The sequence below is a fragment of the Stomoxys calcitrans genome, chromosome 3 (genome assembly GCF_963082655.1).
Source record: "Stomoxys calcitrans chromosome 3, idStoCalc2.1, whole genome shotgun sequence".
Classification (NCBI taxonomy): Eukaryota; Metazoa; Arthropoda; class Insecta; order Diptera; family Muscidae; genus Stomoxys; species Stomoxys calcitrans.
This window is the reverse complement of record NC_081554.1, coordinates 28,439,977-28,459,511: the sequence shown is the minus strand read 5'-3', so window position 1 is coordinate 28,459,511 and position 19,535 is coordinate 28,439,977. Positions and strand designations below refer to the sequence as shown.

Below are 19,535 nucleotides of genomic sequence, written 5' to 3'. Positions count from 1 at the left end.
AAAAAATCGGTACACGTTTATTGATGCAAAAATATGGGGAAGTAGGTGAAAGATGTGTGAAGAAAACACGGAAGAGGATTATTACAATACGATATATGTTCGTGCTGGAAGAATTGAAATGTTAGCTTAGATCTTTATGTGGAAAGTTTTAGGTTGATTGCATCAGCATTGTCTTAGGAAGACTTTAGAGAACTGAGGAGATAATTGAGACGGTAGAGTAGACGAGCCTATGAATTCGGTAATCGATGTGCGACTTAGTTCACAAAATCAAGAATAGGCAATTGGACTCATAAGTTAAAGACAATACCGGATTGTCAGGCATCTGCGGAAGTGTTTCCAAAGAGCGTAAAATCCCAATGCTGCAGATCTTTTCCTATGACGAAACGACTGTCTAAGTAGAGTACGAACATACAAGTGAGGTTGGTTAGGAGTAAGGAATATCAGTTTTGGAGGTTCGTTGGGGGCAGAGATGATCCAAGGGGAAAGATAGACTGCGTGTGTCGGTATGTTGTGCAACAGTATAATATACAGGTCAACTTAAGCGATTTCAAAATGTGTGTGATTTCGAGTGTGCTAGAGTATGAACAGGATTCAAGTATGAAGATGATTGTTGAGATATTGGACGGTGTCTGCCACCTTAAAAGCCAGGCATGGATGGTGTGACTTGACAGATATGTAAAGCATTTGAAAGTCAGTACTTGACCAAGTTAGGTCGATTCTCACCGAAGCATTGAAACAAGTATACTCCCCTGAATGTGGAAATGTGCCTGAGTCGTTTTTCTTCTGAAATCTACTGATCGATTGAAGAGCAACCCAAGATCGTATTGAGGCATCTAACTCTTACTTACTTAAATTAGCTATGAAACATTTGTTCCATTAGCCGAACGTAGAATAGCTTTACAAGCTCCTCGATTTTCCTACACCTAGTTTCGAGGTATCTCCCAACGTTTGATATTTCCATCGGACTCTTGGTCGTCCCGGCTGACGTGTACTATCGTGTTCGCCTTCAAAAGACTTCTTTGCTGGGGCTTCTTCATCCATTCTGACAACAGGAAATAGCCAACGCAACCGTTGTTATTGATGAATAATTATGAATGAACTATGAATAGTCATGCTAATGTCTTCATACTGCTCGTGGTTCATACGACGGTTATATTCTTCATCAACACAAACTGGTCCCCATATTTTTTACTTACTTTACTTAAATTAGCTATGGCTGTTGTGTTAGCAGCTTTTCAATGTCCAGCTTCCGTGCAGTGTCAGATCGTATTTCCCTCCCAATGTTCAAACGGGCGCGAACCTTTGCTGCAACAAGGTAATGATCCGAATCTATATTCGCTCCACGGATCGATTGTACATCTAAAACGCTAGATGAATGTCTTCCATCTATCACAACGTGATCAATTTGGTTTCTCGTGTTTTGATCGGGTGACAGCTATGTGACTTTGTGAATATATTTATATTGAAATCTGGTGCTACTAACTACCATGTCTTTTGCCACGGCGAAATCTATAAGGTCAACCCATTACTGCACGTTATCTCGTGGAGGTTAAACTTTGCGACTGTAGGACCAAAAATGTCTTCCTTCCTGGTCTTCGCATTTAAACCTCCCAGAACGATTTTATTATCGCCCAAGATCATATTCTCTCTCTATGCGCTCGTAGAAAATATCCTTGGTCTGCTAGTCCTTGTCTTCCGTCGAGGTATGGCCACAAATAATGCTGATATTGAAGAATTTGGCTTTTATGCGGATTGTGGCTAGCCTCTCATCCACCGGAGTAAAGCTGGAGACAAGGTGTTTCAGTCTTTGACTAACCACAAACCAAATTCTTGTCAGGCGTTATGACAGCTATAGTATAGTTCGTCACAGTTTGGTGTTGTAGTGACGCCATTTCCAGTCCATCGCATTTCCTGTAAGGCGGTAATATCTGCCTTGTACTTCTCTAATACATCCGCCAGCGCATATACTGCAACTTCTCTATAAAGAGTGCGGACATTCCAGGTGCAGATTCGCAAATCATGGTCCTTTTTTCGTTTGCGTGAGTCGTCAACCTTGGGGGGTCCTTTTTTACACTTCCTTTGTTTCACATAGTAGTTCTCATAGTTTTCCGGGTGCGGGTTACTGGCCCAGCGCCCCAACCGCATGGGTTTTGAGGGATTGCACATGTATCCCTCGTTGTGGCGAATCCAAACATGGGAACAGACTCTGATGTTGACCATTGGATATTCGAAAATCGCAGACTGCCCGCGACCGCATATGCCGCTACTCCGCATAAAAACGGAGCTTTCCACCATCCACCATCCGCAATCTGCGGAAGCGCCCGGTAGCTTTCAGCTAAGCTTCCCGTGATAACGATGGACACCACACAAGTCAGAGCTCCAAGTTCCAGCCTGTGTGGTGCTCATCGTTACCCCGTGTCGGCCAGGCCCCATATTTTTTAGCAAGGATTTTTTTCTCAAACACTCCAAGTACTACCTCATCTGTTTTCGTAAGTACCCATTCTTCGGAGCCATACGACAACACTGGTAGTATCAGTGTCTTGTGTAGTGTAATTTACTTCTGCCGAGAGGTTGCCTAACTCCTCAGCTGTTTGATCAATCCAAAGTAGTCTCAGTTGAACATTATTAACGGAAGTATAATCGGGAGATCGGTTTATATGGGAGCTATATTAGGTTTTTAACAGATTCGGAACATAATTGGCATCCATTTAATGTCACAGCAGATGTGATATTACAAAATTTCAGCCAAATCGCATAAGAATTGCGCCCAGTAGAGGCCCAAGGATTATAATCGGGAGAGCGGTTTTTATGGAAGCTATATTAGGTTATCGACCGTTTTAGCACATATTTGGCCGATTCAGCACGCATATTGAAGGTCTTATCAAAGAACTGCATCCTCTAGAGGCTCAAGGAGAACAATCGAGAGATCGGTTTATAAAGAAGCTTAATCAGGTTTAAGACCGATTCAGACTATACTTGGCACATATGTTGAAAGCCATAGAAAGTCATTGTGTGAAATTTCAGCCAAATCGGATAAGAATTACACCCTCTAGAGGCTCAAGAAGTATAATCAGAAGATCGGTTTACATGGGAGCTATATCAGGTTTTTAAACAAACATTCCGATTCAAAAAACCGATCGCCGCGCGATCATGCTTGCCATTGGCTATTTAAAGGCGCCAATAACTTGGCTTGCCATATCATATAGCATTACAAGCACTCCGTATTTAGGCAAGGGCCGGTGCCGCCCGAGGTCTCCGCTCGATACCGCTGACTGGCGTTGCAGCTACTCCATATGGAGCAATGAACAACACACAGATCAAACCTTAGAGTTTCCAGCCTATATTGTAATGATTGGTCTGTAAACCTGTTTTTAAGGGGTTTTTGGGAAATGGGGTTTAGGATGGAGACGGCTTGGACACAATTTTTAATATCAAATTTGCACTCTTAATCTAAATACCTTTCATTTTCACTTCCACATCTGTATTTGAGTGTTGATTTTTGGGTAAGGGGATGGGTTTTTCCCCTTTGCGATATCAAATAATTAATTGTCTCTTGCTCTTTTCAAACCTACCTACATAATCCGTGCAAATTTTAAGCAAATCGATTCAGCCGTTTTGAGTCTATACTGGATAAACCAATTTTCAAACCCGCTCCCTAATCCCTTTTATTTAAATGTCTTAGCTGCAGGGCGGCTCCGCAGACAATTGGGTGCATGACCATGTTAAATCGTTGAAGACTTATAGCCGATAGCTCATACAAATCGCTGATGAAATTTTCATATAGTTGTCACGAAAATCATGCATTACATTCCAGGCGACATTGTGACCGAACATGTCATCATGTCTCATGACAATTCGAGTGACAGATTTGTTATGATGTCCTTTAGAGAGCGTCCGTTTTACGAAGAAAAAAATATGACTTGCTCATGGACACGATTAGTGAATTCGTCAACAGTCAAATTTTATAACATACAATGTCCGGGGTTCGAATACTGGCGAAACCGTCATAAAATTTTCCCCTCCTCATTTTGAGAGGTACTATGCCATGTAAAAACTTCAAAAGAGTGTCGCACTGCGGCACGCCGTTCGGACTCGGCTATAAAAATGAGGTCCTTATCACTGAGTTTAAAAACCTTAAATCGCACTGCCCTCATTGATATGTGAGAAGTTTGCCCCTGTTCCTTAACGAAATGTTTATGGATAAATTTGCCTTTTTTGCAATCTGTAAGACACCTTAGCAAGTATGCCATATAGGTGACAAATTTTCAATTGTCTTAAATATGTCTTTGAAGACATTGTCATGATTGACGTTGGGACTGCTGGCTATTAGTTACCTTTGAGAGTGTTAGGTGATAACATGCAATGTAATGTACGGCTTTCGTCATATGCTCTTTCTAAGAATATAAAATGACGTGATCGAGTTGGCATTGAGGACGCGAAGGACAGAACCGTAACAGAGCATATAGTAGTGGAATCTCCACCGTCGTTTCTATTTGCTGGGGCTAGTATCAGAAACGAGGCGCTCGTAAAATATCTGGGAGTGACAATTTTTGAAAGAAAGAGTATCCTGGTCCAAATGGATCTAGTGAAGGACTATATACCAAAGTCGTCGGACTGGTTAAGCACTTTCAGAGAAGTGATTGGGATCTTAGTCGTCAGGCTGTTCGTGTCAAGTATAATGGTTTATTTGTTGCTCTACTTCGCCATGTCCGTCATTCTGTCAGTCCGTTTGTCTGTCTGTCGAAAGCACCCAAACTATCGAAGAAGTAAAGTGAGGTGCTTGAAATTTTGCACTTATACTTCCTTTTAGTGCAGGTCGGTTGGGTTTTTTAATGGGCCATATCGGTCCTTGTTTTGATATAGCTCCCATATAAACCGATCGCCCAATTTGACTTCTTGAGCCTCGAGGGGGCGCAATTACTATGCAATTTGGCTGAAATTATGACCGTGGTATATTTGCATGATTTCTTACTGCCCTGACAATTACGATCCATATCGATCTATAACTTTATGTAGCTCCCATATTTTTGAAAAAGTCATTCAAAGAACTTGTTACCTGCGATACTTGGTGGAGGGTATATAAGATTCGGCCCGGCCGAACTTAACGCGCTTTTACTTGTTTTCAATTTTTATTTTTTTTCTGGTCAATGATACAGAATATAAGCCGCATGAAATAGATTTTAATTTTTATTTGTAACATTTTTCAGAATTAATAATGTTTGCGGTTCTACGTAGAGATTTTAACCCAAATTAGTTGCATGGATATTCATTGAATTATGATGGGATTTGTAAATGTGTGTTGTTTGTATGTTGGTTGCTTGGTAAAGTCAATGCCACAAAACACAAACAGCAATCTGGTTAACAACTTAAACCCATAACAAATTGACTTAACGTTATTGGTTATTATAAATAGAAATAATTTTTTTTTCACATTTTTGTGTGCTTATTTTAAGTTTTAAGCAGTTGCAATAAAAATTAATTTAGCTGTATTAAAAGAAATTATTCTCGCAACAAAACATACAACTGATTTAAGAGATTATTGTAAGCAATCGTTTCTTAAAACATTTAGTGTATCAGTATTTTTTTATAAACCGGCTATGGCTAAATATAAAGGATACAAAAAATGAGACTTCTGCTCAAGCCAAAGACCGCAACGTGACCTTTTGATGTTCAATTTGGGCCACACAATCTTGAAGTTATCAAAGACCACAATAGTGACCTCCCCCACAATAGAGAGTCCACCGTAGCGCAGAGGTTAGCATGTCCCATATAAACCCATCCCCGATTTGACTTCTTGAGTTCCTGGAAGCCACAATTTGTGTCCGCTTTAGCTAAAATTTTGCACATAGTGTTCGGTTATGACTTCCTACAATCGTGCTTAATACGGTTTAAATCGGTCTACAACCTGATATAGCTCCCATATAAACCGATCTACGGATTTGATTTCTTGAGTCCTTATAAGCAGCAATTTTTGTCCGATTTGGTTGAAATTTTGTATGCGGTGTTCTGTATGCGGTGTTCTGGAAAGGCGGGCGGGCAGGTCTAGATCATCTTAGAGTTTTATGACGATCAAGAATATATATTCTTTATTCGGTCGGAAATGGATATTTCGATGCAAACGGTATGACAAAATGATTAGACCCTCATTCTTCGGAGGCGGGTGTAAAAAATGTGTTCACATAAAAACTATGTAGTCCTTTGAATGGGTAACACTTCGTATCGGCTACCCTGTAAAGTGCGAATGGCACATCACTAATTGATAAAGAAAAAGCCATCTTGCAATATGTATGTGGGAAAATTTACATTTTCTTATGCAATCTGGATTTTACAAAGACTTTTCCTCAATTGAGGTAATTAACTATCACACCGAACTTTACCAAGCCGCTTATATTAAGAAGCGAAATTTAATTTCAGTTAATTCGCAAACATTACAAAGCAACTTTAAAAGAAACACACACACACACACACAATAGCTACAAAACAAGACATCATCATTCACACTCAATCTCACAACGCCACTTTAAATTACTTCGTTAGAGACAAGTGCCAAGAGACCACAATCCCGACAACTTTTCGAGTGTTGACCCAGTTAATGATGGTCTCAGCTCTCACTTAAACACGTCAGAAGATACATACGGTGATAGGGCACATACGCAGGACTAAGGATATGCAAATGCACATGTGTAGATTAAACAGGGGAGCCACACATATACACTTACAAAATGCAAACACACACACACATAGAACGACAATTTAATTTTTTTGTGTGAAAAAAGCCCCAGAGTAACACTTATGTAATGCAACACAAACAACAAAAGCAACACAGACTACCAGGACGTTGGTGCATATGAGTTGGACCCATCAAAACTTTAGCTTGTGACAGTTCTTAGGGGAACAGGGAAATGAGAAGCTGCTGGAAAAAAAATCAACATAAAGATGAGGGATGTAGGGCGAGTTTATTGTTTTAAAATTAAAAAGCTCCTCCAAGGGCAAAAATATACTCATATAAAATTAAGAAAAAACAAATATGTGCCGGGCTGAATCTTAAGGACACATTAACAAATTTACACAAAATAAATTTTCGTTGAAGGGTATAATTTTACATTACGAACCAAATTTTTACCAAACCGGGCGAAAATTAAGCTTCTACGAGCCGCAAAAGGCGGGAGAGTGGTATACATCGGAGTTTGTCAGCTATTGGACCGATTTCGACCGTTCTTGGCATAGCTGTTGGATGTCATAACAGAACACATTATGCAAAATTTCAGCCCAATGGGATAAAAAATTTCGGCTTTTGAAAGATCCATAAGTCAAATCGGAAGACTGGTTTATATGGGAGACTAGGCGAAACAGGCCTGCTACACTGCGCCTTCTTTAACTCTCTAATATCTTTTTAGGATGGGGACACTCGCACTGCGGGACGCCTTACGGACTCGGCAATAAAAAAAAATGGTCCCTTATCATTAAGTTTCAATTTGAATCGACTCTCATTAATGTGTGAGAATTTGCCCCTGCAAGAACTTGCCCCTGTAATGTTTATCCTTAGAATAATGTTCTGATAAGGGATGGGAGGGATGGACCTCAGACATTTCGATTAAAATATGGATCAATCAAATTCGTGCTGCACTTCCAAATCCCTTTAATTTGAGCCCCATATTGCCATGCTCGGTAAATATGAACTGTTTAGAGGGTGTTTTGGGGCTGGGGCGGCCACCGACACTTTGCAATGAAAATAGATATCAAATTCGTTCTTTATTCCCAAGGTAAATGAAGTTCAGTTTAGAGGGCGCTTTAGGGCGTACCCCAAAACACTTGGCTCCAAAATTGGATATCAAATTCGTTTTCTATTGTCAAATACCTTTCATTTGAGTCCCATATGGTCATAATGGGTCAAATAACCACTTCAGGTATCTTTAGGAGGAAAAGCGCCACCTAGACTTGAACGCAAATATTAATGTCATATTCGTAATCTACGGCCAAATACTTTTCATTTGAGTCCCATATAGCCATGGTTGGCTAATATGCCCATTTGGGGGTGGGCGACCTCCCATTACTTGGACCTAATTTTTTATGCCATATTTGTAATCTAATGCCGAATACTTTTCATTTGAGTCCCACATTGACATGAACTTCGAATATATCAGTTTAGAGGAGTTTTTGGATTGAGGGGATGGGGCCAGCTGGGCACTTGGATCCAAATTTTAATACCATATTCGTTTTCTGGTCTCCATTACCTTTCATTTGATACCCTTATTGAGCCCATTGGACCACTTTCGGATATGGGTGGCGTTTTTGGTGTAAGGGGGAGTATCCGCCTCCACCCGATATCTAAAAATTATATAGCCTATGTTTCCTATGAAAATTTTAAGAAAATCGGTTCAGCCAAATATCATATAGTCATAATGGGTCTAATGACGTTTTTGGGGGGTGGCGTAACCCCCCCTATACTTCGATCTGATTTTGTATGCCAGATTCGAAATCTACCCCCCAATACCTTTCATTTGAGCCCCATGTTGAAATTAACGCCCACTATGTCTGTTTGGGGCAGTTTTTGGGTTGGGGCGGCCCGATGGGTACTTAGACTCAAATTTTAATACCATATTCGTATTCTACTCTTCAATACCTTTCATTTGATACCTATATTGTCTCGATCGGTCCACTTTTGATTATGGGTTGTGTTTTTGGCATAAGGGGGAGGGTCCGTCCCCCTTCCGATACCGAAAAATTATATAGCCTATGTTTCATTCCAGACCAACCTACATAATATGCGAAAATTTCAAGAAAATCGGTTCTGCCTTTTTTTAGTCTATACGGAACAAACTAACCGATTCCCATATATCCGTGATTGGCTTTACTCCTACTTTAATTGGCTATGACAAAATATTTGTTCCACTAGCCGAACGTAGAATAGCGTTCAAAGCGCCTTGATCTTCTGCGCTCATTCTAAAATCTCTGACACCAAGTTTCGAGGTGTCTCCCACAACTTGATTGTTCCATCGGGCTTTTGGTCTTCCCGGTTCCCGGGGTGGAGTGACGCCCTCACTTTGATTTGATTTTGTATGCCAGATTTGTTATCTACTCCCACATACTTTTCATTTGATACCCATATTGTCCTTATGGGTCCACTTTTGATTTTGGGTGGTGTTTTTGGGGTAACGGTGGAGGGTCCACCGTTACCCCAAAAACGCCCCCTTCCGTTATCAATAAATTATAACGCATATTCCTACTTCGTGACCATATTCGTAATCTACTCCCGAATACCTTTCATTTGAGTCCCATATTGTCATGATCGTCAAATAAACCTATTTTAAGGGGTTTTGGGGCTGGGGCGGCCTCCCAGGTACTTGGACCCGACTTTTATTATGAAATTCGTACTCTTCTCTTGAATACCTTTCATTTGAATCCCATATTGTCCCGATCGGTTCACTTTTATTTTTGGGTAGTACTTTTGTGGTAAAGGGGAGGATCCGTCCCCCTCCCGATATCAAAAAATTATATAGCCTATGTTTCATCCCAGACCAACCTACACAATATGCGAAAATTTCGAGAAAATCGGTTCTGTCGTCTTTTAGTCTATACGGAACAAACAAACCGAGTCCCATATATCCGTGATTGGCTAATTTGCCCATTTTGGGCGTTTTTGTGGAAGTGGGGTGACCACCTATACTTTGATCTGATTTTGTATGCCAGATTCGTTATCTACTCCCTCTTACGGCTCATTTGATGCCCATATTGTCCTTATCGGTCAACTTTTGATTTTGGGCGATGTTTTTGGGATAACGGTGGAGGGTCCGCCCCCTTCCGTTATCAATAAATTATAAAGCCTATTCCTACTTCCTGACCATATTCGTAATCTACTGCCGAATACCTTTCATTTAAGACCCATATTGTCATGATCGCCAAAAAACCTATTTTAAGGGGTTTTGGGGCTGGGGCGGCCCCCAGGTACTTGGACCCGACTTTTATTATGAAATTCGTTCTCAACTCTTAAATACCTTTCATTTGAATCCCATATTGTCCCGATCGGTCCACTTTTAGTTTTGGGTAGTACTTTTGTGTTAAAGGGGAGGATCCGTCCCCTCCCGATATCAAATAATTATATAGCCTATGTTTCCTTCCACACCAACCTTCACAATCTGTAAAAATTTCAAGGTAATCGGTTCAGCCGTTTTTGAGTCTATACGGAACAAACAAACAAACACAAATTGAATTTTATATATAAGATATATCAGGTTATACACCGATTCGGACCATACTTGACACGTCCTTTGGAAGTCGTTATAGAACATTGCATGCAAAATTTTAGCTCAATCGGATTATAATTGCAGCTTCTAGGAGCTCAAGTAGTCAAGTCGAAGGACCATGGGAGATATACCCAAATCTGAACCATTTTTAATCGGCAATTAATAAGAGGTTTCTGTGAGAAATATCGAGCGACTAGCGGACAGGAGGACGGACGATCTTGGCTAGATCGACTCAAGAATATTTATACCTTATGGTGTCGCAGATCAATATTTCGAGGTGTTGCAAACGTGATCCTATGGTGGTAGGTAGAAAAATGTTTTCATGGCGGTGGGTACTCAGAGTTCGGCCTGGCTAGATAAGTATCAGGCAATTTCACTTGTTTACTTCCCTTCTGGGTAAATTGCATCTCATAATCTCCCTTACATGGCAACATTCACTTTATGTCTAATAAGTGACAGACATGTTACGTTGTACTATTTGCATCGACATGTGTCGTAATGGATACGGATGCTGTATAAAATGCAAGTTTGTTGAAAAAAAAAATGTTGCGTGTGTATGCTGGAATTTCGTTGGTAACTGAAGCGCCAGGATGCTGATGGTGATATCCTTTTAGTTGTTGTTGTAGTTGCTGTTGTTGTACACAGGATGTTATGAATTTATGTATTTTGAATTGTAAATTAAGTAGAAAACCAAACAACAACCGGTAGACCCTTTAAAGCCAGCAGAGAATTCAAGTAAAAAAAAAACCTTGGCTCCACACAACACGAAAAGTGTTACATTAAAGTGGTTGTCGTTGTTGTCTGTTAGTCTGTTTGTTTTTGGTTGTTGGTCAAGAGGATTAAAATACTAGTGGTGGTGATGGTGGCGCCCAGGACAACAGCCGGCACTCTTGACAACACTGCTTAAAAGCCCTACTCATAAAAACACAACCAACAAAAGAAAGGATTGTTGTCTTGCACACAAAAAAGGCTCAAGCAGGGAATTTGTGGAGTGGAGCATCACCAACAAAAATATAATTTATGAAATGGATTTTATATTAATTATTAAATAAATATCAGCAGACAAAGCTTTTAAAATGAAACCAGAGACCTTGTGATATAACTTGACAAAGAACAAAAGAAAAAAAATGTGTAGCAATAAAAACTTACCATTTTTTTCGCTTGCTTGTATGTAGAGTGGAGGTGAAAAAATCCTTTTATGAAATTTTGATTTCAGTATTCAGTTGACCACTATAGTTGATAATCTGCAAAGTAAAGGAATAAGAAATGTCATATGAAAAGCTCATATCTCGAAAGCATTTAAAGGTAAAGGTTTATGCAAAATCTTAAAATCTTAAAATTTTTAGGAATTTAATTGAAATCTTTAACTTTCTAGAGTTTCTCAACATAAACTAAAACATCTTTCAACATTGCTGTTGAATTTCACAGAAATCGGTTTAGATTTAGACGTAGCTTCCTTGTATTGGGTTGCCCAAAAAGTAATTGCGGATTTTTTAAAAAAAAAGTAAATGCATTTTTAATAAAACTTAGAATGAACTTTAATCAAATATCCGTCTTTTACACTTTTTTTCTAAAGCAAGCTAAAAGTAACAGCTGATAACTGACAGAAGAAAGAATGCAATTACAGAGTCACAAGCTGTGAAAAAATTTGTCAACGCCGACTATATGAAAAATCCGCAATTACTTTTTGGGCAACCCAATATATGAATCACACGGTTTTCGATCTAAGAGCCTTTGCTAGACAGATTTTCTCAAAGCCAAATCGGCTGGTAATTGTGCCTTGCAGAGGCTCAAAAAGTCAAATCGAGAGATCAATTTGTATGGCAACTATTTTAGATTTTGAACCGATTCGGCCATAATTGGCAATTCTGTTGAATGTCATAAAAAATGTCACAGTACAAAATTTTCGACGTATCGGATAAGAATTGCGCTCTCCAGAGGCTCCGGAAGTATAAATGGGAGATCGGATTATATGGGATCTATATCAAAACATGGACCGATATGGGTCATTAAGAAACCCAACCTAGAAAGTGTTTGTGTAAAATTTCAAGCGCCTAGCTTTACTCCTTTGAAAGTTAGGAAGCTTTCGACGAATAGATGGACAGACAGACCAACAGACATGTCCAAATCGACTAGGAGTATCAAGACAATCGAGAATATATACTGTGATGGGTCTAAGATTAATATTTCGATATGTTTCAAACGGAATTACGAAAATACCCTCATTCTAAGAATAGCACCTTGTAGGGGCTCAAGAAACAAAATCGGAAAATCGGTTTATATGGAAGCTGAATCAAGCTACAGATCGATTCAGACCATATTTAACATGTATGTTGCAGGTCATGGGAGCCGATGTTCAAAATTTCAGCCAAATGGGATAACAGCGCCCTCTAGAGGCTCAAGAAATCAAGATCCCAGATAGGTTTACATGGCAGCTATATCAGGTTATGTAGTGATTTGCGCCATATTTAGCAAAGTTGTTGAAAGTCATAGCAAAATACCTCATGCGAAATATCAGCCAAATCGGGTGAGAATTACGCCCTCTAGCGGCTCAAGAAGCCAAGATCGAAGACCTGTTTATATGGCAGCTATACCAGGTTATTATCCGATTTAAACCGTACTTAACACAGTGGTTGGAAGTGACACCAAAACATCACTTGCAAAATTACAGCCAAATCGTACAAGAATTGCGCCCTCTAGAGGCTTAAGAAGTCAAGACCCAAGATCCGTTTATATCGCAGCTATATCAAAACATGGACCGATTTGGCCCATTTACAATCCGATGGACCGATTTAGCCAATTTACAATTTTCTATAAGGGCAGGTCGTTTGGGATTGTAAATGGGTCCAATCGGCTCATGTTTTCATATAGCTGCCATATAAACCGATCCAGGATCTTGATTTCTTAAGCCTCTAGAGAGCGCAATTCTCATCCGAATCGGCTAAGATTTTGCACCAAATGTTTTATGTTGACTTCAAAAAACTGTGAAAACTGTGGTTTAAATCAGTTAATAACCTGAGATAGCTCCCATATATAAACGATCTCGGATCTTGACTTCTTGAGCCTCTAGAAGGCGCGATTCTAATCCGATTTGGCTACAATTATGCATAAAGTGTTCTGTTCTCACTTCTAACAACTGCGCCAAATATGGTATAAAACGCTTCATAAGCTGATATACCTCCCACATGAACCGATTTCTGATATTGACTTCTTGAGCCGCTAGAGGGCGCAATTATTATCCTATTTGGATGAAATTTCGCACAAAGTGCTATATTTTGACATCCAACAACTTTGCCAAGTATGGCCCATATCGTTTCATAACCTGATATAGCTCCCATATAAATTGAACTCGGATCGTGACTTCTTAAGCCGCTAGAGCCGCTATATACGATTTGGCTGAAATTTAGAATGAAGGGTTTTGGTTTGACCATCAACAACTGTACCCAACCGATTCGTAACCTGATATAGCTCTCATATAATAGTATAAGATTTAGCTGAAATTTTGCATGAAGTGTTTTGATCCACAGATTCTTTTTTGTCCATAAACAGGTTAAATTCGAAGATGGGCTGTATCGGACTATATCTTAATATAGCCCCCATATAGACCGATCCTCTGATTTAGGGTCTTGGGTCCATAAAACCCACATTTATTATCCGATTTTGCTGAAATTTGGGACAGTGAGTTATGTTAGGCCCTACGACATCCTTTGTCAAAATTGGCCCTGATCAGTCCAGATTTGGATATAGCTGTCATATAGACCGATCCGCCAATTTAGGATCTTAGACCCATAAAAGCCACATTTATTATCCGATTTTGCTGATATTTGGGACAGTGAGTTGTGTTAGGCCCTTCGACCTTCTTTCTTTAATTTGGCCTTGATCGGTCCAGATTTGGATATAGCTGCCATATAGACCGATATCTCGGTTTTAGGTTTTGGGGCCATAAAACGCACATTTATTGTCCGATGTCGATGAAATTTGAGACAGTGAGTTTAGTTAGGCTCTTCGACGTCTTTCTTCAATTTGGCCCAGATCGGTCCAGATTTGGATATAGCTGGCATATAGACCAATTTCTAGATTTAAGGTTTTGGGCCCATAAAAGGCGCATTTATGGTCCAATTTCACTGAAATTTGAGACAGTGCTTTTTGTTAGGCTCTTCGACATTTGTTTTGCAACCTGGCCCAAATCGGTCCAGATTTGGATATAGCTGCCTTGTAGACCGATATCTCGATTTAAAGTCTTGGCCCCATAAAAAGCGCATTTATAATCCCATTTCACTGAAATTTGACACAGTGACTTATGTTAGCCTTTTCGACATCAGTGTCGTATATGGTCCAGATCGGTTTATTTTTAGATATGTCTACTGTATTTGGTCCAAATCGGAACATATTTTGATATGACTGCTATGGGACATAAGGTATGAAATTTTCACTGGATTTCAATGAAAGCTGGTTTAAATATATACCCGAGGTGGAGGGTATCCTAAGTTCGGCCCGGCCGAACTTAACGACTTTTTACATGTTCATCCTATTTCGATGATAAAGGGTGATTTTTTTGAGGTTAGGATTTTCATGCATTAGTATTTGACAGATCACGTGGGATTTCAGACATGGTGTCAAAGAGAAAGATGCTCAGTATGCTTTGACATTTCATCATGAATAGACTTACTAACGAGCAACGCTTGCAAATCATTGAATTTTATTACCAAAATCAGTGTTCGGTTCGAAATGTGTTCAAATTTTGACAAATTTTGTTCAGCGATGAGGCTCATTTCTGGTTGAATGGCTACGTAAATAAGCAAAATTGCCGCATTTGGAGTGAAGAGCAACCAGAAGCCGTTCAAGAACTGCCCATGCATCCCGAAAAATGCACTGTTTGGTGTGGTTTGTACGCTGGTGGAATCATTGGACCGTATTTTTTCAAAGATGCTGTTGGACGCAACGTTACGGTGAATGAACACATTTCGAACCGAACACTGATTTTGGTAATAAAATTCAATGATTTGCAAGCGTTGCTCGTTACTAAGTCTATTCATGATGAAATGTCAAAGCATACTGAGCATCTTTCTCTTTGACACCATGTCTGAAATCCCACGTGATCTGTCAAATACTAATGCATGAAAATCCTAACCTCAAAAAAATCACCCTTTATTTGGCACAGCGAGTTGCGGTAGCCCTCTAAACCTTTTTATTTAGTGGTGTACCGCAGATAGGACCACATTTGGATATTGCTGCCATTTAGACCAATCTCCCAAAATTGTGTATTGAGCCCATAAATCGAGCATTTTTCATCATTTTGGGTATTTACTCAATAAATACCAAAGCGTTGGGTATTTACCCTGTAAAAACTCATCTCTACCCATTTGCAATCCCCAAGAAGTATGGGTGTAAAATTTCAAGGGCCTAGCTGTACGCTGTCGTAATTTCGACCGCTGTCATAATTTCGACATACGAACGAATACTGGGCCGAACGGATGTGGCTAGGTCGATTCAGAGTGTCAAGACGATCACGAATTTATATTGGATCACAGTTCAATATTTCGCGGTGTTAAAAACGGTGGTGATGGGTATAAAAAATATTTTTGGGCTTTGGCAACATGACATTTGTCGTTTTGGGCGAAATAACACTACGCCGGATCGAGGGAAGGAGGGATAAAAATCGGCAAGGTGTTATAAACTGAACGACGCAAACATTTTTTACAAATAGGCACCGAGGCATTCAATACCATCTGAATAAATTTGAACTAACTTCTAAGATCGGAGGCCACCGTAGCGCAAAGGTTAGCATGTCCGCCTATGACGCTGAACGCTTGGGTTCGAATCCTGGCGAGATCATCAGAAAAAATTTTCAGCGGTGGTTTTCCCCTCCTGATGCTGGCAACATTTGTGAGGTACTATGCCATGTAGAACTTCTCTCCAAAGAGGTGTCGCAATGCGGCACGCCGTTCGGACTCGGATATAAAAAGGAGGCCTCCTATCGTTGAGCTTAAACTTCAAACGGACTGCACTCATTGATATGTGAGAAGTTTGGCCCTTTTCCTTAGTGGAATGTTCATGGGCAAAATTTGCAATTTGCAACTTCTAAGATGAGAAGAGCACACTTTCACCTTCAAAGTCCTTCTACCAATAAATGTACATAGAAAGAAAATTGTCTTCCATTTTAAATATTTTTCTGGCTTGTTTTCTAAAGCAAACTTTTGGAGTTTGGTACTTTGCTTCAACTAGACCCCACATATCTTTGCAGTAAATTCCAAACACTATAACAAATGCAAACAAACACTTTGTTGACATTCAAAGAATTTCCCAACTAAAAGTTAACACCACCAACACCCTCTCCTATAAAGTATCGAAATGATTTGTTAATTCCCATGAAATATGTTCCAGCATTCTATCCCAGAGGCCAGTTTCTGTGTAAGGCATGGCATGTGCTATTGTTCCATTACAAAATTCCCAATAAAACCTAATTAAAGATGATAAATCTTAAAGAAACTTTACACATAAATAAGAAAGAAACATCCTTCCATATAGAATACAACAATTAGAGTGAAACTTAAATTACCATGGATTTATAATCTCTGTAAATATCTTTCAGCTTCAAAACAGCAAATCCCTGGAAACATTGAGAATGTGGTTAGGCTGAAAATCCTCATAAATCTCAAAGACAACTAAACAAATTAAATTAATTATATCAGTGCCAAGGAGGGTGACTCCTACACTTGCTATTGTTCCTTTTGGTACCCAACAAAAGAATGAGAGGGGAGGAGGAGGATGAGTGAAAGCAACTTGGGGTTTATTTGTGGCCTTCCTGGCAAGGACACTCAAGAAGAGCCTTAAGACAAAGCTTTTGACACAAAAAACAAATTTTTAATAATTATTAAAGGGTACTAGAACAACAAGGAAGAAAAACGAAAATCCTTTGACATTGTTAAAGAAAAAAAATTTTTGGTAATATGGAACTTGCTATGCCCTCCAAACAATTTAAGGATACCAAAAGGTATAGGGACCAGCATATACTATTTCTCAAGTAAAACTCTAAGGCCTTTTCTGTCGAAATCAAAAAATAAACATTTATTAAATTATACACAAAATCCCTATTCTATTGAAATTTTATATATTTAAAATTTTATTATTTTTTTTGTTGTCCTTTATTTTATTTCCAAAAATTAGCATCCCCCCAAAAAAACATTTAATTTTTCCATTTGACTAAATTTATCATTTATTATTATAATTTCCCTCTCTCAAAACGAAGTGAATTTCAACCACAATAATACCAAGAATTGTATCGTCTTTTGTTATTTTGTTTAATTTTATATTTTCCACTTGAGTGAAAATGACAACGCCAGCAAAAACAAAAATACCACCCAAAAAAAAAAAAGGAAACTGTTGAGAGCACTTCCGCATTATAATGAAATATTGCAATTGTTTCAAGTTGAGCACAACGTAGGCAACAACAGAACAGAACAATACTAGGAAGACCATCCATCCATCCATTCAAGCAGTCATCCATTGACCATAGAGAGAAAATCTTAGTTATGACCAAGAGACAAATTACCGACTGTCTACTTTTAAGTTTATGGAATAATTGTTGGCAAATTATTTATGCAAATTCAACTTAAATAATTTTCAAAAATTTAAAAAAAAAAATTCTATTTGACATAGAGATTTACATAAAAAAAGATATAAAAATGATACAGTGGGTGAATAACAGGAAATCAAACAATTTATATATAACAGGAAATCAAACAATATATGCTATAGATTTAATTTAAAACAAGTAAAAAGGCATTAAGTTCGGCCGGGCCGAACTTTGGTTACCCACCACCTGGGGTGTATATGAAAATCCCCTTTCGGCACAATCCGTATAACTTATGCACTTAAATTCGACACGGATATTGGGTGGGCCAATAAATATAAGCCACAACTGAAATTTTTGTTTCAAATTTCAACAAAATCGGGCAATAAAAAAAGCTTTGTAAGCTTCAGACCATTAATCGGCACATCGGTCTATACGACAGCTATATCTAAATACAGTCTGATCTTTACCATATTTCTGTATGGCAGCTATATCTAAATATAGTCCGATCCAAACCATATTTGGGACGGATGTCGGGAGAACTAAGACTAGCCACTGTTTCAAATTTCAGCGAAATCGGTTAAAAAACAAAGTTTTTATGGGCTTCAGACCCTTAATCGGGAGATCGGTCTATATGGCAGCTATACCTAAATATAGTCCGATCTGAACCACATTTGGGTCCTATGTTAGGAGGCGTAAAACTACTCAAAGTTTCAATTTTCAGCGAAATCGGTTAAAAAAATAAAGCTTTTATGGGCTTCATACCCTTTATCGGCAAATAGGTCTATATTGCAGCTATATCTAAATATAGTCCGATTTGACCCATATTTAGGAGGTATCAGGAGACTTAAGAGAACAATCCGTATCAAATTTCAACGAAATCCGGTAATAAATAAAGCTTTTACGGGCTTCAGACCCTTAATCGGCATATCGGTCTATATGGCAGCTAGATCTGAATATAGTCTGATTTAAAGCATATTTGGATCCTATGTTAGGATCCTATGTTACTGTTTCAAATTTCAGCTAAATCGGTTAAGAAATAAAGTTTTTATGGGCTATAGACCCTTTATCTGGATATCGGTCTATATAGCAGCTATACCTAAATATAGTCCGATTTGACCCATATTTAGGTCAGGTATCAGGAGACTTAAGAGAACAATCTGTTTCAAATTTCAGCGAAATCCGGTAATAAATAAAGCTTTTATCGGCTTCAGACCCTTAATCGGCATATCGGTCTATATAGCAGCTATATCCAAATATAGTCCGATCTAAGCCATATTTGGGTCCTATGTTAGGAGATGTAAAACTACTCAACGTTTCAAATTTCAGCGAAATCGGTTAAAAAATAAAGCTTTTATGGGCTTTAGACCCATTATCTGGAGATCGGTCTATATGGCAGCTATATCTAAATTTAGTCCGATCTGAACTATATTTGGGTCAGATATCGGGAGACTTAAGATAACCCTCTGGTTTAAATTTCAGCGAAATTGGTTAATAACTAAGACTTTTATGGGCTTCAGACCCTTTACCTGGAGATCGGTCTATATGGCAAAATGCAAATTTCCCCATGAACATTCCACTAAGGAACAAGGACAAACTTCCCACATATCAACGAGTGCACTCCGATTCAAGTTTAAGTTCAATGATAAGGGGCCTCCTTTTTGTAGCCGAGTCCGAACGGCGTGCCGCAGTGAGACACCTCTTTGGAGAGAAGTTTT

The 19,535-nt window shown here is 38.9% G+C and overlaps 1 protein-coding gene across 1 annotated transcript in view; it reads right to left on the bottom strand.

The window, feature by feature from the left end:
• Positions 1 to 19,535, bottom strand: part of LOC106089478 (uncharacterized) — a 239,719-nt gene that overhangs the window by 180,500 nt on the left and 39,684 nt on the right. Inside the window, exon 2 of the mRNA XM_059366073.1 lies at positions 11,394 to 11,488. Coding sequence (XP_059222056.1) covers positions 11,394 to 11,396 — 3 coding nt within the window. The 5' untranslated portion in view covers positions 11,397 to 11,488. The remainder of the gene's footprint in view (positions 1 to 11,393; positions 11,489 to 19,535) is intronic.